This window comes from Phoca vitulina, unplaced genomic scaffold (genome assembly GCF_004348235.1).
Source record: "Phoca vitulina isolate PV1807 unplaced genomic scaffold, GSC_HSeal_1.0 scaffold9, whole genome shotgun sequence".
Lineage (NCBI taxonomy): Eukaryota > Metazoa > Chordata > Mammalia > Carnivora > Phocidae > Phoca > Phoca vitulina.
Window position 1 is genome coordinate 12,586,694 of NW_022589712.1, and position 23,429 is coordinate 12,610,122.

At 35.2% G+C, this 23,429-nt stretch overlaps 1 protein-coding gene across 5 annotated transcripts in view; it reads right to left on the reverse strand.

The window, feature by feature from the left end:
* Positions 1 to 23,429, reverse strand: part of SCAF8 (SR-related CTD associated factor 8) — a 215,080-nt gene that overhangs the window by 139,893 nt on the left and 51,758 nt on the right. For all 5 annotated transcript variants that reach the window (XR_004299961.1, XM_032407607.1, XM_032407608.1 and 2 more), the window contains 11 exons: positions 22,658 to 22,834; positions 21,341 to 21,420; positions 19,492 to 19,609; positions 14,847 to 14,978; positions 14,451 to 14,563; positions 12,861 to 13,054; positions 9,663 to 9,763; positions 7,265 to 7,378; positions 5,903 to 6,059; positions 3,663 to 3,796; positions 1,913 to 2,057 (listed from right to left, as the gene is read on the reverse strand). Coding sequence is in view for 4 of the 5 variants with exons in the window: in XM_032407607.1 (XP_032263498.1) it covers positions 1,913 to 2,057; positions 3,663 to 3,796; positions 5,903 to 6,059; positions 7,265 to 7,378; positions 9,663 to 9,763; positions 12,861 to 13,054; positions 14,451 to 14,563; positions 14,847 to 14,978; positions 19,492 to 19,609; positions 21,341 to 21,420; positions 22,658 to 22,834 (1,465 nt within the window). In the remaining variant the exon portion in view is untranslated. The remainder of the gene's footprint in view (positions 1 to 1,912; positions 2,058 to 3,662; positions 3,797 to 5,902; positions 6,060 to 7,264; positions 7,379 to 9,662; positions 9,764 to 12,860; positions 13,055 to 14,450; positions 14,564 to 14,846; positions 14,979 to 19,491; positions 19,610 to 21,340; positions 21,421 to 22,657; positions 22,835 to 23,429) is intronic.

A 23,429-nucleotide genomic window follows, 5' to 3' on the forward strand; every position in this document is an offset into this window, starting at 1 on the left:
AAACCTGTTTCCTTGCATTTTTAAGATATAGAGCAACCATTAAATTCAATTTAAAAACAGTGGCTAAAGGGGCACCTGGGTGGCTCAGTCAGTTAAGCATCTTTTGGTTTTGGCGCAAGTCATGTTCTCATGGGTCGTGAGACCGAGCCCCATGTCAGGCTCCATGCTCCTCAGGGAGTCTGCTTGAAGATTCTCTCCCTCTGCCCCTCCCCCAGGCTCGCTCGCTCCTCCACCCCCCCAAATAAAATCTTAAAAAAACAAAAAACAAAAACAAAAAACCACAGTGGCTAAAAATAAAGATATGTGATTTTCAACAAATGAATGCTACACATGACTTTACAAAGTCTAGGTGGTATGGTTTCTGAAATAACCCTTTAAAATTATCTTCTGAAAGGGTGCCTGGGTGGTGCAGTCAGTTAAGCACCCGACCCCTGGTTTCGGCTCAGATCATGATCTCAAGATTGAGAGATCAAGCCCCACAACCAGCTCTGCACTCCATGCGGAGTATCCTTCAGTCTCTCTCCCCCATCCTTCTGCCCCTCCCCTACCCTCTCTCTTTCTCTCTAAAATAAATCTTAAAATTATCTTCTGAAAAAAAATTTTAATTCAGATTCCAAATACAGAAAATATTTGACAAGAATAATTTTCCAATCTTTAACATATAAAAAAGAATTCTTATAATATCTGCATCAATTTCAAATTATATATTTAATGACAATGTGAAAATTTTATGTTATATGACAAATAAATTACAACCATTCTCAGATAATGTTGAGGAATTTTTAGGAATTCTGTTCAATTGGTAAGAACTTAAATTATAGAAACCAAAGTATTTTTTTCTTACAATATGCAAAGAGTTCATGAAGTTCAAAGAAAGCTAAAAATAGCTTTGAAAAACAATGTATATCATTTGATCCCTTGTGCCTCTCCCTCATTCTTCTAACCTCCCATGGTCTAATACCAAAAGTTCTACCTCTAAGCTATATAAGCTATTATTTATATTTAATTGGTGCATGTTAAGTAATCTATATAGTTTCTAAACTAGAAATGCTGACTCAAGGAACCTTTATCAAAAATTTATAAGGTCAAAAAAAAAATTACAAATTCAATTAGCATTTTTAGATAGAGTATAATTTATGTCAAAATGAAAACCATGATTTTTAGGAGGAACAATCTATATAATTTAATGCATACTTCCTGATGAATGATGGGTGATAACTACAGAGAATTCTGATACGAAAAATTCAACATAAATTTTAAATTATTTTAAGAATATTTCAATGCTTTTAAAGGATTCCATTTTTTTCTCTGTCCATACTGGTCCTTCAACCATCTCCATCACCTGGGAACTTGTTAGAAATACAAGTGTCTTGCCCTACCTCAGTCTTAGTGAAGCAAAAGGAGGCCAGGCCCAGCACACTTTGTTTTAACATGCCCTCCAAGTGATCCCTATGTATGCTAAGGTTTGAGAATTGATGCTCTATAGCATTTTAACCTGGAAAAATAACAATTTGAATGATATTGTAGGGCGCCTAGCTGGCTCAGTCAGTAGAGCACGTGACTTGATCTTGCGGTCATTAGTTCAAGCCCCACGCTGGGTGTAGGGTTTACTTAAGGAAAATAAATAAAAAAAAAATTTTTTAAATGAATGAATGAATGAATGAATGATATTCTAAGTAGAGTACACATAAGATGAAAACTCCTGGGGTGCCTGGGTGGCTCAGTCAGTTACGCATCTGCCTTCGGCTCAGGCCATGATCTCAGGGTCCTGGGATCGAGCCCCATGTTGGGCTCCCTGCTCAGTGGGGAGTCTGCTTCTCTCCTTCCCCACTGCCCCTCCCCACTGCTCATGCTCTCTTTCTCAAGTAAATAAAATCGTACCAAAAAAAAAAAAAAGATGAAAATTCCTTACCAGGAGGTGGCTGTGAAGGGTTAAAACTCGCTCGCAGAAAAGGAGGTGGAGGGATTGGACTGAATCCAGGAGGAGGAACCGGCATTGAGACAGGAAATGCTGGTGGGACTAAACTAACTGCAGGCACGGCGGGCGCTACTGGAATCTTTGTAGATAGAAAATAGAAAGTCCATAAATCACCTTATCCATTAGCAACAATTACATCTTGGAACAACAAAAGGTAAAAAATTTCTATTTCTTTCTAAGGGAGGTAACAAATACCATTACATTAAGTTGTTTTGTTATTTACCTTCTTGCATACTTATAACTGACTCTAACTTGGGGTAAAAGCAAGGCAGTGTTATTCAACAGACAGTATACATGGAGACTGAAATCTATCTTACATTCAAGTGATGTAAAGTAATGGGCCCCTGCCTGAATAGTGAGTACCATCATCAATTTTAAACTGCCACCTCCCACTAAGTTTAAAATACCCAGTTATGGTATGCAACCTAACCATTAGGAAGCAGGTCAATAAGTTTCAAAATGGCGTGAATTTCTCCTAAGTTTATTTTCTACTCTAGCATAGGTATTTTCTACTCATCCTAGGCACAATAATTCCCAAATATGTACTTGTACTGTGGGTGTACCTCTTTCTTAAATTATGTATTATCAATGGTCTATTCAACTTCGTTGTCTGAAAGACACGCCAAACTTCCTTGTGCAAAACTGAATTCCCAAATGTCTTTCCCGTGCTCAGGTAAGGATAGCTTCATCTTTCCAATTTCTCAAACCAAAAACCTTACCTCTTCTCTTTCTCACAAGTCAAGTCTCATCATGCCATAAAAGCCCACTGGACACACCATCACATAACCCCTCATTAATTACCTAACCATTTCCTATTCTCTCCACTGCCATCAGTCTAGTCTGAACCATCAGCTCTCAACTGGATTGCTACAACTGTCTCTTCACTGGTCTCCCTGCTTTTATTAATGCCCACTAGTCTATTCTCAAAATAGTAGCCAGTGCAATCCTTTAAAACCAAATCTTTTAAAACCTTTGAAGCCAGATCAAGTCATTGCTTTCGTTGAATTCCTCCAATAATGCTCCATCTCAGAGTGAAAACCAGAGTCCTTCTAGAACTCTCCCTTCTGCTAAGCTGCCTCTCATTCACTTCACTTCTAGCCCACTTGCTATTCCTGGAACACACCAAATATGCTCCTGGCCTAGGCCTTTGAACTGGATGCTCCCTCTGCCTAGAGTGCTCTTCCTCAGGTAGCCACATGGTTAATTACCTCAGCAACTTTAAGTTGTTGTTCAAATGTCACATTCTCGAGTCTGCTCTGACCATTTTATTTACAATCATAATCACTTATCCAGGCACCCTGATAACCCTTATACTCCCTTTTTCTTCCACAGTATCTCACAAACTTACTTATTTTGCATTTTCTGTCTCCCCTATTGAAAACAAAAGCTGCATAAGGGCAGGGGTTTGTGTGGTTTTCTTTCCACTGATGTATCCTTATCCCAGGTGCCTAGAACAGTGAATGTCATAGAAGGAGACCATGGATAAATACTTGTACAATAAACAAACATTTATATATAAATGACACCATTTCTAAAAAAAAAAAAAAGTTTCCCCAAAATTATTTGACTAAACTCCTATTTATTCTATTTTGGACAACTTCCTCCAAGTTTTATAAAGTAAATACACGAGTAAAAACAGAAATGTAAGACAACACATTAACAATAACAAACACCCAACACTAACCTGTAACATAGCAACAGGTGGAGGAAAAACCTCTGCCTGGGTTGTGACCACTGTCTCCTTTTCAACTGGAGTTGGGCTCTGAGTTGTCTGCACCGTCTCTTTAACGGGTTCTGAGCTTTTCACAGTTTCCCACTCTAAACAAAATATTTGAAATTGATTTCCTCTGGATAGGTGCAAATTTTCATTTTATGTCTATCTATGTATTTATTTCGTCTCTACGTCCTTCATCTACCTTGGCACATCTTTAAGACATGTCCACAACTACAGGTGCCAACCTCGGTTTTGCCCAGGTAAGTCTGATGAGAATACTAAGGAGTTCAAAGAAGCATCACACAAGACACAAATGAAAGATACTAAAATACTTAGGGGATATCATAGATATATACCTCAAAGGCTGTCTGATGTAAGAGGATCAAATCTTACTATCTTGCGTCACAAGGTACAAGGGGAGACCGACAAGGAAAAGTATTAACCCAATAAAGAAAAATCTTTCTGAAAGCACAGCTATGCAAAAATAAAACAAAGAAGCTCTCACGGTTCTTCCACTGGTTCTCCATCTCCCTCAGAGTAAAGATCAAAGTCATTATAATGACTAATAAGACTTCATAGGACTCTGTCTCTCTGTACACCTCTCTGACTTTATCTCCTACTTCTCATTCCTCACTAACTTTGCTCAAATCATACTGGTCTCATAATTTTTGAATAGACTTTGCACATATTGTTCCCTCTGTATAGAATGCTCTTTCTCCAGAGAGCTGCACATCTCACTCCTTCAAGAATCACTCTCCATTAGATCTTCTTCACGTAAAACTGCAATAGCTCCACACCCATACTGTCTACCCCCCCTCCCTTTTTCTTCTTAGAACTTATCAACCTAGAAATATATAGTTTATCTATTTTGTTTATTATGTTTCTTTCCACTAGAAACATGGGTTGGCAAACTTGTCCTATACTAAGTATACAAGTTTACGAGCCATATGTTTTCTGTTGTACCTACTCAACTGCTATTGAAAAAAAGTCATATAAGATAGGTAAACACAACTGAGTATGGCTGTGTTTCAATAAAACTCTACAGAAGAGCTTGCCGGCAGGATTTGGCCCATGGGCTATAGGCTGTCAACCCCTGTACTACAATGTGCACTCCATGAGAGGAAGGATTTTTGTCTGTCTGTCTCACTGATATAATCCCAGTTCCTAAAATCATGGCTGGCATACAATAGGAACTAAAATATTTACTGAATGAATAAGTGTTTAGGAGAAATATCCATCAAGAAGAAAAAAAGACCAACAAGATGAAAACACTGAAAAAGTGTTTGAAAATATTTGCACTGGCCTAAGGATGAAGATATCCTGAAAATTAGCTAGCTTACTTTGGTAAAAGAGTTAAGATGTGAAGAAATAAGCTATATACCACGTTTCAATTATTTCCCAAGTATCCATTTTAAGATTTCTTACTGGTTATAAATGCTAACCATTTTGTGGATTTATAACTGGTATTTTTAAAAATAAAAACATAAGTTAAAAAAAACAGGCCAGATGATCATTTGGTTATAAGCATTCTAGAATTGCATGAATCAGAACTACTAGCTCTCTAAACTAAGATTCTATTCCTGCCATTCTCAACATGGATACTAATCAAAATAATCTAGGAAGTTCTTCAAAGAAACTTCTTACATCCCCAGTTCTTATTTAACTTCAAGTAACTGAGGGGCACCTGGGTGGCTCAGTCGTTAAGTGGCTGCCTTCAGCTCAGGTCATGATCCCAGGGTCCTGGGATCGAGCCCTCCATTGGGCTCCCCGCTCAGCGGGAAGCCTGCTTCTCCCTCTCCCACTCTCCCTCCTTGTGTTCCCTCTCTTGCTGTCTGTCAAAAAATAAATAAAATCTTAAAAAAAATTAAAAAAAAAAAAATAAATTCAAGTAACTGAAATATTTAGTTTAAAAAAAGTCTCCATATACTCATATTTGCTCTTTCTCTAAAAGCAAAACTTTTTAAAAGACTTACAGGAAAAATGCTACATTTATAGACTTCTAAAACACTATACTCTGACACTTAGGAAATAAGACCCATTAAGCATACACACTGGAAATGGCAGTGTTTCAGTTTTTCTCTCTTTTTGGGAGGGGTAGAATCCAGGAAATAAAATAAGCGCAATTCACCTTACCATGCACAACTCTTATCAATTACAACCTTTCAAGCATACTTTTTTTTAAAAAATAAAACTACCCTTAGTGTTCTTACCAGTATTTACAGTTTCCTGGTCAATCATGCCTCCTTCTGCAAAACCTTCCAAGTCATCCACTTTAACTTTTTCCCACGGTATATATGTAACTCCAAGATCCACATCCCAGAATTGTTTATATTCTGTTTTTACACCTTTGTTTAAAGCCCAAGCAATCTATCAGGAATGAAGAGAAGAAAACAGAAAGCTCAGATATACTGTAAAAACCAGGTAAAATGTTCAAAATTATATGTAAACAGTGTAAATATAAATAAAATTGTTGGACAAGCATCACTGGATGCTCGAAAAATAATAGTAGCCAAGAAGTTTTTCCATGTATTTCCTGGTTTTGTTTGTTTTTAAATAAAGCCCGCATTAGATAGCAATGGCATTTATAACATGGGATTTATTTCCACTTCTTACTAAAATTAAAGAACACATTTCCAGAACAATCCAAATCTACTTCTCACCCTAAAAAGGTCAACCTACATTAGCAATAATTAGAATAGTTATCATAACTTAAACAAAATCTTGATAGTCTAGGAAAGGAGACACTTTACACAGAGGAAACTCTCTGCCATGAAATGACAAAGCACAGGCATATTAACCTTGAAAGTATTTTTTTTAATTAACATATAGTGTATTATTTGTTTCAGGGGTAGAAAGTATTTTTTTAAAGTTTTTAACTCAGTTGCAGAAACTGATGGAATAAATTATCTTCAAGTAGCAGAAATAAAATGTAAATCAGTCACAAGAAGTAAAAATGGAAAAATACACAATAAACACTCAGTTTAAAGACTAAGAGGAAAACAAAAATATACTTATTAATAAACCCTTCACCAGTGGCCTGGAGAACACAAGATGTTAAAAAGGAGGAAATAATAATATAATTAAGAGGTATGATTAGGAAACATTAGGAGGAAGTAGTGAATGAAAGATAAGCTTGGGGTGTCTGGCTGGCTCAGTTGGTGGAGCATGCAACTCTTGATCTCAGCGTTCTAGGTTTGAGCCCCACATTGGGTGTGGAAATTACTTAAAAATGAAAGAAAGAAAGGAAAGAAAAGAGAGGGGAGGGGAGGTGTGAGGAAAGAATAGAACAGAACAGAACAGAAAAGAAAAAAGAACTTACAAAATGAGAAAGTTCTGCTCATAAAATGGTGCCCTGGTTGACCAAGAGAACTATAAGTGTGATTTCAAAGAATCATTTGACTAAAGTTTTAGTTACTGTTTTACCTATTTCTAATTCTATAACTCAATAATACTGAAATAATAAGCTTTTCTAGAGGTTTTCCCATAACATTAAAATAGAAGATGAATTAGATACAGGAACATTCTAATAATCCAATAAAAGAAGAGCATGGGTCCCTCCCCTCCACTCTCACCTTAATGACCTTGGACCCAATTTTATATGATCCGGAACTAAGTTTCTGAAGAGCCCGAAAAGCATCTTGTCGATGAACCATGCAGACGTAAGCACAGCCCCTGGGAGGAATCATCTATTAAAAAAATTTTTTTCTTTAGAAAGGGTAAACATAAGGCATTCATTCTGACATTATCTTATGGTTTTAATGAAACAGATCACTGACTACTAAGATTGAATGGTTTTTCCCTTTTCTTTCTTTGGCTGTTTATTGGTACAATCCATCTACAACTAATTACTTAGTTTAAAAAGAATTCAAAACCTAGTTGGGTCTTACTCTAAGTCATAACATAAGCAAAATCTTGAATATCACATGTCAAAGTTTTCCTAATATACAATAAAGAAATACTAAAAAAATGTAAAAAGACATATATACAATACCACCAGATAAAAAGAAAACAGTATTGCATGGCCAACATATTTGAAAGCATATAATTTATTCAAAAATTGAAAGTATTTCAGTTTTTCCAAGTATCATATGGAGTAACGGGAGAAAGATTTTCGTTTGGGGGAAGTATCTTATCCTTAATATAAAATCTATAATCTACAAGAAATGATAACACTAAAGCTTTTCAACTGTATAAAACTTAATTTTGCCCAGTGCTTCTGGACAAGGTTTTAACACAAATAAGAAAACAGCTTTAGTGTTTTCACTTTCACTCAGAGTTCACCTCAAGCTATTTTCCATACTTTAATACCAAACTTCTCAAAAAAGAAATCTAACCCCTACATACTTCTTCCTCTTTTGCAAAACAGACCCAACTCTTTATCAATGCACTGAAAAATTTTCTTCAAGCTTACTAATGACCCACTAAGTGTTAAATCGAACAGACTTTTTACTCAGTCCTCAAACTCCCCCAATACCAACTGAAAGGTTTATAAACTTTCCATCAAATTTTCAAATCCTGGATTTTATCATTAGCCATTCAATACATTTCAGTTCACAAAATAACTCAGTGCCTAGAAGAGGGGGGAGACAAGGTAAACTAATGCCCAAATGACTATGGAACAAGAAAGGCCAAAAATGTCACAAGTAATAGGACAATCCAAATGCTGCTTGGATTCAGGATCCATTTGAGCAGTGATTCCTGACTTTGCATTAGAAATCACCTGTGCAAATTGTGGCACTTTGATAAGAATCTAAAGACCCTGATCTTGGGCATCCCTACTTTTTCAACTGTCAACACATTTCTGACATCTCAGCTAGGGGAAAATCAGGAAAAAATTCAGAGGTTATATGATCAAGGACTCCGGCAGATAGTTTATGTTTTGACAGGTGAAATAAAAAGACAAAAGAGTAAGAAAAGCCTACAGCACCCTCATGGTGTAGAGAGAGGAATATGAAACTCTTAAGTTGAAACACCCAACCAATCATCTATGTATTGTCTGTGCAACTCAGGCAAATCACTTAGTTTCCTCACTGGTAAAAACAATGGGACTTAACCAGCTTCTTGTTAGGTTCCAATGAGATCATATATGGTTGAAAGTAGTATACGAAATGGTCAAACAATTCAATGAAGAGTGCTGTTATTAATAAGGAAAAGTCAAGTTTGGTCATGTAAGGATCTAAGACTAGAAAGGAAAAGCAGCCAATTTCCTCGTAAATAATGATAAAAGTCCAACAGACATAAAAGTATAAAAACAGTAAATAAAATCAGAGGATTGATGAATTAGAAGACTTCTCAAACAAATAAATTTCTATAAAACATTCCATGACTTAGTTTTAGCCCCGGGGGAAAAAAAAACTGACCTAGGAAGAAGAAAATACTCCAAGGAGACTGAATGGAGCAAAAGCACTGAAAAAATCAAGCTGAGGAGTCAAAGAGTTGCGGTCAAGTTCCTGAGGTGCTGTGACCACACAGGTTTTCTTGCCACAGGTTTGCTTTGAGAGGGAGACATGGGGCGAGGAGGAAGGGGACTGGTAGAAAGACTGGGACCCCAAGTCCAATTGTGTCTCCACTACTACCTATGTGCTCATGTGTAGGTGATTACAATTCTGTGGGACTCAGTTTCCTCATTTTCATTGCCAAAAAAGGGGTGGCGTGGAATTAAACTAGGCCACAGATAGGGTCCCGCTAGCCCAAACGCTGGATGATTTTAGGAACCACGTGCTAGCTATATTGCTATGAAACCCCTAGGAACATTTTGTTAAAATTCCACTAAAAAAGAAAAATTAAGGAGATAAACAGCAGCAGAAATAAACAGAAATGATTAAAGTCAAATAATCCTTATAAAGATGTGCATTATTAAAGGCAGATACTCTACTGGGCTCATTAGGAACCAAAGTGACTCTCTGACTAAAAATCCTCTCTATATGTAAATTTTTAACCTTAAACTACTGTGTAAGAAGTGATACTTACATTAATGGATTCAATTTGTCCAAACTCTTCAAACAGATTGGTTAAATCTTGCTGGGTTGCCTTCTTATCCACCTGACCAACCCACAAAGTAGTACTACACACTGTCAAGACATAAAAGAGACAAATGACCTAAATCACACAGACACAGCTATTTCTTTCAAGCAACTGAAGAAAAAGCACTAATAAAAATAATAAGATTTAAGATGGATATTTCAAACACTTAAGTGACATTTTTATCTGTTAACACTTAAAATGAACTAAAATCCCAGATACCATCTACATCTATTGCAAATCAACCTCTTGTGTACTACCTGTTCTCAAGCTTGGCTGCGCACTTTAATCACCTATGGATACTGGGTCTTACCCCAAAGATGAAGGGTTTTGGGGTATGACAGACTGGGAATTGGGAGTTTTAAAATTCTGTACGTAATCTTCATAATGTAACAAAGTCACAAAAACACTTTTCACTGCAATCCTATCTCTGCACCTTTAATCTTTCTGTGCTGGAATGATTAAGTGGATGTTTCTTCCTAATCAACAGTTTAATCTGAAAACAGTATCTTATCCTTAAGGAAATAATTTGCACAGAGATACAAGGGGGAAAAGGCTGAATTGGAACTCCTTAACTTGTTATCATGAAAAACTTTTAACACACTTTAACTGTGGGAAGCATTTCCCTTTAAGAAACAGACCTACACATGAGATATCTTGCCTACTATAAGCTGTACCGTTCAGGACTCCGTGAACATTTCCTTCTCCTGAAAACACTTGCTTACAAAATATTTACAACAGCTGATATATTTGCAGAGTTTTAATTAATCTAGATTTACATCAATGTCATTTTTAAAGACAAAGTTTTCAGCCTTTTGATGATCTTTTATCTATTATGGGGCAGGGCTCGAGCAGGTTTTACTCTAGAGCTAATTTAGCATCACACTAGTGACTATTGCAAGATCTCTACTGAACGAAGGTTTTCAACCAGGTCTCTCTACTCCAGCTGGTTTGAACTCAATAGGTCTTCCAGACCTGTGTTAGCTTTAAGAATCACTCAGCTAACAGATTCCCTGGTAATGTTCTTACTCTTCTTTGCCTCACATAGTCTCACCCCGTGTACATATAATTTAATATTCAACCAAAGTCTCAAGGAGCAATATATTAGTTTTACTCTATTGCTGTAACAAAATACCACAAACTTAGTAGCTTAAAACACAAAAATGTATTCTCTAACAGTTGTGGAGGCCTAAAATGGGTCAACAAGCCTGCATTCTTTCTGGACTCTCTAAGGGATAATTTGTTTCCTTGACAAGCTCCCTGCATTCCTTGACTCATGACCCCAACTTTCATCTTCAAAGCCAACAGTGGAGCATTTACCTATCTTCATCTTTCTCCCTCCATCTTCACATCACCTTTTCTCTCTGACCCTCTTGTTTCCCCTAGATTACACTGAGCCCTTCTGGATAACCCAAGTTAATCTTCCCGCACCAAGATCCTGATTAATCATACAATGTGATGCAACATACTTACAAGTTCCAATAATTTGGATATGAACATCTTTGGAGGACCACTACTCAACCTACCACAAACCCTCAGTAAATTTCTAGACCTCTTTCATTGAAAAGTTCCCACTGCTTCATTACTCTACCACATCACAGCTGCTTTAATCTCCCTGAAATATGTTCCATGTTTCCCCTACTGTTTCAAGGTAGTCTCTCCACAAATTTTTCCCACAACTTTTTTTTTTTTTTAAACCCAGAAAGCAATAATGAATCTCCCCCATCCCACGAGGAGAGGACACTAATTCCTAGAATATTACTGCTTGTTGATGTTTCATATCCACTGCACTATTCATGAATACTCTTATGTTCAAAGGACTAATGGCAGGGAAATACTACCATATTTGTTTAAAACGCGTTGGGGCCACATGAAATTGATATTGCTGTGGAGTAAAGAGAGTTTTGAGGTAAATAATGAGGGATATACTTTTCACTGTATTTTCTTATGTGCTTTCTGAATTTTCTTTTTTATTTTTTACTCATGAAAAAAAACACAGCAATTGGAAATAGATTCCATGGTCAGTAACTATGTAAATGGTGGAAGCTATAATATGACAAGTAAAGTGAGGAACTAAATGGAAGACTCCATATAAAAGCCCTATCCTAAAACTGGTGATTCTGAATGTCCTAATGGTAATCATGAGAAGGAAGGCACAGCAGAGATTTTATGGTCAGGCCTTTGATGTTATTTCTTTATCAGATAGCACTAAAATGTTTGAATTTGGTCTCTCACCCTAAGGAGATAAACACATTTTCAGAGTTAGGAATATCAACATTATTAAATTAACACTGGCTCTCATAATCAGGTAAGATTCTGGCAAGATAGCCACAGCTTACTGAAAATGCCAGAACTTAGTTAAGAGGCTAGATGTTGCCTTTAATTATAAGCCTGGATTTCCAGGATGATTCAGCAGTGTAAGTTATACCAATTATTTATCTATCTCCATGGCAGAAAGAATTTGGAGACCTTCAGAAATTAGACAACCTGATCAGTGTTCAGCTCTTGGCAAAGAATGACAATTTGTTCCATTTTATGTACTTTGCCCGTCTGCAGTCGGTTTGTTCACCTTAGAAATCATAACTCACTAGGAATCCTTCAGGAATAATCTGGTACTAATTACAACTCACATTCCTACCAAGTGAACTCTCCTTCAAACTCTCACTACTACCAAATTTGTTCTAATTATACATTACAGATTAACACATAAAGGAGGGAAAGTTTGTACAATGGGAATCTCTCCCTTGTTGCTGATCCAGTAAGTTTACAATTAGCTTTAAAATTTACATGCTTCCTTCAATAATTATTCCCCAGACCTGGTGGTCAAACTTGGTTAGACACTTTGAATAGAAATCACAGTGTCTATGTAAAAGACAGTAGGCCTAGTCCACTTTATATATTATTAGTCGGGTTCTATATTTTCTAATTTGAATTTTAAAAAATCAACTCTAAATGACCTTAGTGTTTCAGTAGAACCTGTTCTTCCTTTTTCTTTTCTCCTCTTTCACTTTACAAAAACCAAGGATAAAATTATTCATTTACCAAATTACTTTTCGATTTCTTAGTCTAAAAATAGTTAACTTTAGCAGTTAATGATTTTCTTAATTATTTGTTGAAACCAAAGCTTTGTAAAAGTATGTCACTTACCACTTAATGTTTTAGATCTAATTGGAGGTAGTCCCTTCTTCTGTCGTTCTTTCTCCCTTTCTCTCGCTCTCCTTTCACTTGAGTATGAACGTGATGATTTCCTCTTTCTTTCTCTTGAGCGTGAGCGTGATCGCTTTCTGTGTTTACGCTTTCGAGAACCAGATCGCGACCGAGACCTTCGTTTTCTTGGTGATCTACAAAAAAAATCTTATTTTACTTCTAATGACAATATTATTCTTCTGTCAAATTTCTCACTTCTAGGTGAGGGGGAAAAAACCACACCCACACACAAAAGGTTGTCTTATATTTAGCTACCTCTTAAAAAATGTTTAAGTAGAATGAAATATCAAACATGTATTTTCTCAAATCTATGTACTGCTCAGGCCCACACTGTAATAGATGTTTGTTTGCAATGGTTCTTAAGAGAATGAGATTCTATCCAGTAAGGGCCTTACTTTCTTTAGTGTCCTCCAATTCATTTTTCAAACAAGAGTCAAGAATAGGAATGACAGACTGAAGAAAATAAAAAGATCCTTAGGTGATAGAGACGTTATATTCTTAAAATTAGGAAACACAGAATGTTTCCAACAGAGAATTAGGCCACTAAAGAATTCTGCATATAAGTTTTCAACTCCTAAAATTTCAAGGTGCTTGACTTAAAATACAGGGTGATCCTGTTTCTATTTTTCCTGTCACCCATATGCCACTGCGCTGCTTCAAAATGCTTAATAAGGAGGTGTTGTTAAGACAAAGAAGCTGCTAAGATTTCAGCTCTGACACTGTAACTGCTTGAGCAAGATTACTCACTGACATGAGCTGGGTTTAGAGAGAGTGGAACTCACAAGCTCTCGTTTAAAGAGGTAAATACAAATAACCTCTTGAAACGAGTAAGAAATGACTTGAAAAAGCCATCAAAGATACTGCCCCTTTTCCAGCATACACTGTTCAGATTTTCAGGGGTATTTATGTACAGAAAATAGAGTATTTAATATTAAAGACTAATGACTTAAAGTTTTAAGACAATTTGTAGCAAAAACAATACATATAAATAACTTCAACTCAGATTTGAATAAGCATGTACATTAATGAGATTTAGCCATGTTGAAAAGCTAACAAAGAAAACCACAGGATATACTTTATTATAATCTGATACTATGCTTGATGTTTACAAAATAATTCTTATAGTTTTATTTTTATGATCACTTTTTGTATTATAAGATGAAACAAAATCTTACGAAATACAGTGGAATTTCTAACACTGTTCCTCTATAGCTTGAGTGAACAGTTTTCAGAGGCAGTAATATCCTAACCTGGGTGTAATCATAATATTATTAACTAAAATCAGGTATAATCCCAAATCCAAGTCTTAGGATATGGCTGCAATTAATGTATATTATGAAAATAAAAGCCACAGATATATCCAATTAAAAGAGAACAAAGAATTTTTCTGTTTTTGAAATTCTGAATTACTTCTTTCTGGAGAATATAAGATGTCATTTTAAGAAAAACACTTCCTTTAATCTCGATACAAAGAAACACAGCCAACTTTCAAAGTTCACACACAGCTACTCTTAAATATTATTGTAGAACCTTGAACGAGATCGTGAATGTGTTCTTGATCTTGAGCGAACAGCCACTTTCTTTGCTTCTTGTTCAAAGATCTCCTCTTCCACTCCATCTTGCCCTTCATCTATATCCATATCCTTGAAAGTCAGAAGAACAGCAAACAAAATGCCCGAGTGAGATGCAGTATATACTGACAATTCTGCCTTACAAAATATTCACCATAGTAGCATTAATGCCTAATATTTACCTAAAATGGTTAGTACAGAGCTTAAGTGTGAGGAAAAAATATTTAGGACATTATCATTACTTTACATAAAAATAAAATATTTTACATAAAAGAAAAACATTTACCATATTTTGTAATATTTTCCTCTAATTAATTTTAGAAATTTATGACCCAGAAAAACATTTACTTTTTACCTGTTGCTGAATATCTATAGAATCATCCAAATTCACTTCAGGTTCAAGGAAATGCTGCTGACTGCTCCCTTGTGATGGTGAGGCGGAATGCTCTGATCCAAACGTGCCCTCTTGACTATCCTGAGGGGTTGCCTATGGAAGATGTATACAAACACACAAACATTAAGAAACCATGCATATTATTCAACGGAATTTAAACATACAAACTTCACAAAGTTTTAAAAAGGAGCCCAACACATATAGAAATCCCATGTTAAATTATTTATAATCAACCTAAAATTATACTTCTGTACAAATCCAAGTTTACTTAAGGGCATGGGACACCTCCATAAAAGAAGGAGAAGACTGTAATAAAATGGTAAGATCAAGTAAGCCTTCAAACGAATTTTTACTTGTGGAAAATATAAACATTATACTTTCAAGAATAAAGGGATTACATCATGAAAGATATATAATGGCACTAAGTTAAATGAATCTAGAATTTCAATGGCAATTAGCATTTTTGTAAAGTGCTATAAATTAAAATGCTATAATACTTTTAATGTAAAAGTATTTTATATTAAAGAACTAAGTCATTCATTAATGTATAGAGGCAAAACAAAGCTTAAATATCATTATAAATTAACTGATCTAGCAAAACAGTTCTCAATTTGGGCCTTCCTCAACCTCCACCTCTAGAAATTAGCAAAACAGTATTAGGAAGTACTCTGAAATATGTAATGCATTTCTAAAAGTTAGGCAATGAAGACTAATTAAAGGAACATTTAAAATTTGAAATCTCCCCCCTCCTTTTTTGCTGGGACTAGATTTACAGCAACTGGATATAGTGACACTACTTAACGTGATACTTACTAGTCTGAAGCTGATTGAGCAATTACATATATTATGGTGTTAACTAAAAATGAGAAAACTAATTATGAAAAAGTCTCCCTACATAAACTTTTCTAAAACACCTTTGCAGGTGTTAAAGATTAATAAGAATAGTTCCTGGTAGTATACAAGCTGGGAGCTACTGTAGTAATTAACAGAGAACATTAAGTAAAAAATACTATTCCCTTGCTACAAACTCTGTGACTGTGAACAAGTTACTTGAATTGTGAAATTTGGTCTCCCTATCTGTAAAAGGAGTACCAGCATAGCGACTACAGGTAACAATATTGTATTATAAACTTCAAAGTTGTTAAGAGACTATATCTAACTGTTCCCACCACAGAAAAGTGATAGTTTTATGACATGATAGAGGTGTTAGCTTATTGCAATATATAAGTGTATCAAATCACAATGTTGTACACCTTAGTTATATACTGTATCTCAGTAACATTTTTTTAAAAAAATCTTATTCTAATGAATCTAATCTGAAAGAGAAAACATAAAAATTCAGAGTCAAAAAGAGCATTTAAAGAACCGTTCCAAGTTTCTCACTTTATGAAGGAACAGGTTCTCTAAGAACAAGTAACATTTTTAGAAATAAATGAAACTAAAGTAGAAAAGACTTCTTTGAAAACACCTATTACATACCGCAGTCTGGCCAAAACATCAGTAAGCAAGAACTTCCCGAACAAATCAAACAAACACATTTTAATCAAGTCCTGGCTTATGTCTTTGAAAATATGGTAACAATAGAATTTTTAACACAAAAAGGGAATTTTCAGCTCCATCCTGAATCTATTTGGTCCTAAATTCAGTATGCATATATTCTTCACATCATATTTTTCTTCTCCATTTATCTTAAGCTTCATATTCCCCCCATCCTGTTTTTTACCCTTATTTTTCTATTTAATGGTTAACTCTTGGTATAACCACCAAGATCCACTGCAACTAATTTTAGTTTTTGAGGTTCTTGTTTGAGTTTTACCCACTTGAAAAGACTATAATCTCATGACCTTTATTCTTTCTTAGAGGTCTTATGAAGAACGAAAGAGAAAATTTACTTTAAAATTTTATATGTATAGTGTAATCATATGTATAGTCTATGGGTGTAACCATAATATTATTAACTAAAATCAGGTATAATCCCAAATCCAAGTCTTAGGATATGGCTGCAATTAATGTATATTATGCAAATAAAAGCCACAGATATATCCAATTCAACTAAGGGACGCCAGGGTGGCACAGTCAGTTAAGTGACCGACTCTTGGTTTCTGTTTAGGTCATGATCTCAGTCAGGGTTGTGAGATAAGCCCCACTTTGGGTTCCGTGTAAGTGCAAAGTCTGCGTAGGACTTTCTCTCACTCTCCCTCTGCTCCTCCCCACCCCCACCACCCGTGCGCAGTCGCATGCATGGGCTCTCCCTCAAAAAAATAATTATTTAAAAAATAAAAATTCAACTAAAAATTATCCTATTATCTTGCAATTGTAGCACTAGGTCCATTGGACCCTTTCCTGATACTAGATATAAACTCACATGCAGGTGTGGTCAGGACTGTAATGAGTAGGGTAGCACCAGAAATCCGTTTCCTTTCTCTAACACACCGTAAGAACTTTTAGGCGGCCATAATGAGCTTACCGGGAAACAAAAATGCTTCATTTTTCTGCATATTTCAGCCTATCTTCATCATATGAAAGCAACTGGTTTCGTAGAGCCAATTACACAATTTATTAAATTTAATGGTTACCCTGCTGATATACTTTCCAATTTGAAATTTGTCATAGGTTTTGAACACATCTACCTGATGTATTAGAAAAGTTGCTTTTCTTTCACCACTCCCTTTCTTCAACACTCATTTCTGAACAACAAAAGCTTTTAACAATATCTAATTCTTTCAAAAGGATCTAATTACTGTATCCTTTAAAATTCTGGAGATAATGTATTAACTAAGCCCAGAGCTCTATTTTTCTTTTGGTTGGTGAGATTCTTAAGACAGAATAACCCTGGAAAACGGAATGGGAAGAAATGAGACAGGGAGACAAACCATGAGAGACTCAATTATGGGAAAGAAACTGAGGGCTGCTGGAGGGGAGGTGGGTGGGGGGATGGGGTAACTGGGTGACAGGCATTAAGGAGGGCACGTGATGTGATGAGCACTGGGTGTTGTACGTAACTGATGAATTACTGAACTCTGCATCTGAAACTAATGATGTACTATATGTTGGCTAATTTAAATAACTTTAAAAAAGAAAAAGAATAACGTTCTCTCAAGTTTCTAGGAATTTTCACTTCAATAATTTGGTGTTAATTTTAAGAGTACTACCTTGATTTTACTGCTCCTTCTGAACCTTCTGAAAGGAAACTGGAACTAAGACAATCAAAACTACATTTATAGATGGACAAATCTGCTGTTTGGATAAACTTTTCCATCACGACTGCCCCTTGCCTTTGTAACAGCTCTGTGACCTTTTTTATTACATTACTGACAACCTGTTTCTTTTCATTGATTTACAACTTGTGTTCTTCTTTAAACAACATCCAAATGTTCTACATTGTGCTCTATCTTTAAAGTTCCTGAATTCTCAGGCAGATATATCTGCCTGACATAAAATACTACACCTACTCCAACCACTTCTATCAGAATTATTCCTTCAAAACAAGGTCTAGAATTCCATTCTCATAATTCCAGGTATACGTTCCAACCTAGCAAATACCATTAATATCCATTTTATGTTTACTATTTGATTTAAAAGGACAAGTTCAGACCCCAGCAGTGTCCAAGGTTTCTTATCCCTTTAAACTAAAGTAACTCTTCTCTCTTCTTTATTTCCAACTGTCCTTCACTTGTACCTCTATTACAGAACCTAGAATCCTGCCCTGTGTTCATACAGATGTACATGTTCCATTAGAGGAGAGATTACTTGAAGCCAGATGCTTTTTTGTTCATCTCTGCATATATATCATTTGTCTAACAACACACTGCTCATACTTTAAAAACGTTTGTAGTATTATTTTAGTGCCAAAAAGTTTTGCTATTAGGAAGAAGTGTGATTGGGGGGAATTTGAAAACACTCATATTCTAAACAGTTTATATCTGTAAGTGTTTCTCACATGGAGCAAAAACAGGCTTTGTAATGGATTAACCCTGCCTTTGCAACTTGACATATTTTATCAGTTCTAAGGTATGATCCTTCTTCACATATTATCATCCCTGTAATTTATTAGGGTTCTTTTAATTCCATAGGATGTTGTACTTTTGAAGTGATTAAAAATTCTTAGCTGTACATAAAATAATGGTGTCTCAAGACTAATGATACATGATATTAGCTATATAGTTTTGCAATGGATGTTTAATTTCACTAAGGTACAATGGAAGTCAAAATGCTATCTCATAGCATTAAATGTAATCATGCCTCATAAACTTCCTGCCACACAGTAATAGCCTAATTAAAGGCAGCAATCTATTTTGCCATCATCACGATCAACCAAAGCAAAATCATCATGACCTTGCTTGATAGGGAACTGGGTGGAGAAAAGCACATGAAGTTTTAAGTTGTAATACTGAAACACCACCTCTGGCTTCTGTTCTCCACTGCTTGTATACCAAGCACATGTATATATCTAGAACACATTCTGATAACAGAAAAGACTATAAACGTTCTGAAAAGGCTGATCTTCCTAGCAATAAAACTGAAGAAAAATCACCATGCTTGAGAAACACCACTTTATAAATGTAGATAGCAGTAACTCTAAAGACCACAAGATGGAGTTATAAACCTTTTGAGGCTGTTGCTGTTCTAGGAGTTGCTGTCTGAGATGTTCAAGGTTTTGCTGCTGTAGCTGTTCAGCTATCTGATGAAAAATGGAATTGTTCACAGATTCTGAAACATGAGAACTAGAAGGAAAAACAAGTAGAAACATTTTAAAACCCAGTGAAAATACAAAAATAACTGATTTTTCAACCTCCCCCATGCCAATTAAATGAAACATACTCTACTACAATGTTTACTTTTGAAATATTAACAGAAAATGGAATACCTCAGAACATTAATATGTTAAAATAGAAAGATACTCTCCAACAGTCTTTCAATAGATGGATAACATGTTAAAGATACTTTGATGGAAGATCTGTTATTATGATCTCACACTATTAAATACATATAAATTAGTATTTTTTACATTAGAGTACTTTAAGAAAATTTCAATGAAACATATAAAAACAGTTAAAAGTATTTAAACATTGTCACTTTAACTCCTTCTCTAACTATAAGATAGCGGGAGAAATGGTCTATCAATCAGTACATGTGAAATCTACAATTGTAATTGACCATAAACTTTACAAAACTAATCTGCTTTCTTTAGAAAAGCATTCACATTATTAGGTATGTTAACAGAAACAGTACTTAGATAAGAGGAAATAATAATTTAACTATACTCTGGGAAATTCACACCTGGAATACACCTGGAATTCTGGGTGCCACAAGGTAAGACATGAACAAAAAAGAGGGCATCCCAAAAGGGGCAATCAGGATGGTGAGAAGTCTTGAAACAGTTGAAAAAAAGTGTACTTCATCTGGAGCAAATAAACCTAAGGGGAAGAATGATACCTAACTTCAAATATTGAAAGGCTATGTCTCAAAAGATAATGGAGCAAATTTGTTTCCTTGCTTCAGAATGCAAAACGGATCAGTGTGTATAAAGTAAATCAAACAGGATTCAGTAATAAAGATTATTTAACTTCTCATCATAGAAAGCATTAAAACATTATAAAAATATCCTATCAGAACCATTAAAGGAGATTCTTACATTGTTCAGGACATTGATCTACTAGATCTCAAATGTTTCTCCTCTAATTGTATAATTCATAATCTGAAAGATTAGATTTTAATTTTTCAAGTAAAATCTCTTTACCAAAAGGATATATGTATTTTTATGTATTATATAAATGTATTTTAAGAGATTATCCCAATATATAAAATTAATAAACTCTGTTTGAAATAAGATTCCCAGAGGCATTCCCTCCATTCACCATCCTCCATCCTCCCATCCTCCACGCCCCAACTCTCCAACATCCTCTTCCCCACTGGTCCTTTCTCAAACCTACAAGAACCTAGAGCTGCACAGAACTGCTTGAGAAAAGAAAATCACTAATCTAAATAAAAATGTACAATCCATTCTTAAAAAAAACAAAATCCCTATAATCCCAATCTTTACTTCTGATTAGTCAGATATACTCCCAGAATTTGGCAGAATTCCTTGAAGTGTGGCCACTGACACTAGAAGCAAGCTTGTTTCCTATTATTTCAAATATTCTTACAATTGAATAAAATAATGCCTAATACAGACATAGAAAATATCACAACTATATCACATCTATCAATTCTCCTATAAAGAATTTTGATATATCCCAAATATTTGCAAAGATCTGAGAAAGGAGCCAAAATAAATAGGGAGGCAACAAGACAGCGACTCTACCATCTTTCTGTAATGTCAGAACTCAAGAGCCTGAAATTATATCCCAACATATTCAAAGTATACCTGGCAGTTCAGAAGGCAATGTCCCATCCAATGTTTATAATAATAATGGGGAAAACTTATGGTTATAAAGAAAAACAACAATTCTTACAGTTGAGAAGCTGAAATTTCCTTTTTGGGTTCTTCACTATGCTCAGAATCTTCCCCAAAATCAAACCTATCCATCAACTTCTAAGTGGGGAAGGAAAAAAAAGGAGAAAAAGACAAATTAAAAGGTGATTCACACAAAAATAAGGTACAAATGCTATTCTGAATGTCAATGACATCCCATTAATTTACCTCTATCACATTAATACATAAATGTTTTACATAATTTTGTTATGCTATAATAAAGCATTTAATTTGAGTGAATATTTTAAAGTACTTTTGACACACACTGCTTTATATAACAAAACAAATCACAACACAGGAGAAACACTAATGCTCTATAGAAGAGAAGATCGGGATTTAAAATAATTACTGTGGCTTGCCGATAGTAATAAAGCTTGATTAAAAAACATCTAGGACTATAATCAATGATCTATTCCTAGTGCATTTCTCTTCTTAGGCTGCTCTATTGTCTCCCAAATGACCAATTTAAAGGTTTTTTATGTGGGTTAGCTATTTTTTTTTTTTTTTAAGTAGGCTCCATGCCCAGCGGGGAGTCCAATGCAAGGCTTGAACTCATGATCCTGAGATCAAGACCTGAGCTGAGATCAAGAGTTGGACGCTTAACTGACTGAGTCACCCAGGTGCCCCCATGTGGTTTAGCTATTACATTTTCAGACTAAATTAAGCTGATAGCTAAAAAAGTCTAAAGTAATATAATATACCAGTATTTATTTTCCTAAAAAAATATAGTAGCAGAAACAAAAATAATATGGATAACACCTCCAAGTATTTTAATATTCTCATAATTAATAAGAACATTGAGGTGATCACACAATAAATTATACATGAAAGATTTTCAACTTTAAAACCACTATCCTTTATACTTAGGCCTCAATTTATCATAATATTACAGTATAATGACAACTCTAGAGAAGTTTTCCTGTGAACTTTCACATTTTGAACAATTATAATTTTAGCAGGTTAAAATTTTAGAACATAGAACATCAAATATTTGTTAACATCCATAAAAGAAATTAGAAAATTCAGAAAACTGTATTTGCCTCAATGGTGAATATACAATTTTACTGACCAGTTATTTAGTTAAGAGAATCTAAATGTTTCAAGTGGAATTTTAAAGTTACTTAAGTTTCTTCAGGAATCTGTAAACCTTTAGTAAAATTCATAATATATTACATAGTACACTGCATATTGTAAATAATAGTTCTATAATAAAATATAATTTACAGAATTAGAACCCACATGACAGCATATAGACTTTAATACTTCCTACAAAACAGATCAGCTAACTTAAATCTACCTTGTTGAAAGCCACTCCCTGCTCCAAGGGGTTCAGGGTGTTGGCTGCGGCAGCTGCAGCCGTGAGCTGCGCCGTGAGAGCCTGCAACTGCACAACGAGACCAGCGTCCAGGGCCTGCAGGATAGAAGGCTGAGGCTTCTGCTGTTGTAGTTGTAAAGTCTGTATTAACTGCTGAAGCTGGAGGGGAAAAAGGAAAATTATTACGAACAGATGCTGGGTTTTATCTGTAAGAATGCCCATCTTTTAGTCAGTAAGATTCATTGTTGGAGATCAAGAGAAAATAGATACTAACTCAAAACAAGGAAATTTAAAAAAAGAATATTTTGTTGTGTGTGCCATATATAACAGTCCTTAATAAATCTGTTTTGCTTCTGGAAAGCCAGAGAACTTTAAGCCAAATAAAGTGGTCATACCATGACAGATAAAGAACTCATCACATACAGACTGATTTTTTTCACTAAGCTTTTCTTTTAAAAATTTTATTTACTTATTTACTTACTTATTTCTTTATTTATTTAGAGCATGCGGGTGCGAGCAGGGAGTGGGGCAGAAGGAGAGAGAATCCCAAGCAGGATGCACACTGAGCGTGGAACCTGAAGCGGGGCTCCTGAAGGGGGGGTTCCATATGGGGCTTGATCCCACGACCCTGAGCCAAAATCAAGAGTTGGAAGCTCAACTGACTGAGCCACCCAGGTGCCCCTTCACTAAGCTTTTCATTCCTTCTTCAATTAACTCTTTAATCTCCGTAAAAAAAAAAAAAAGCACTGACAAC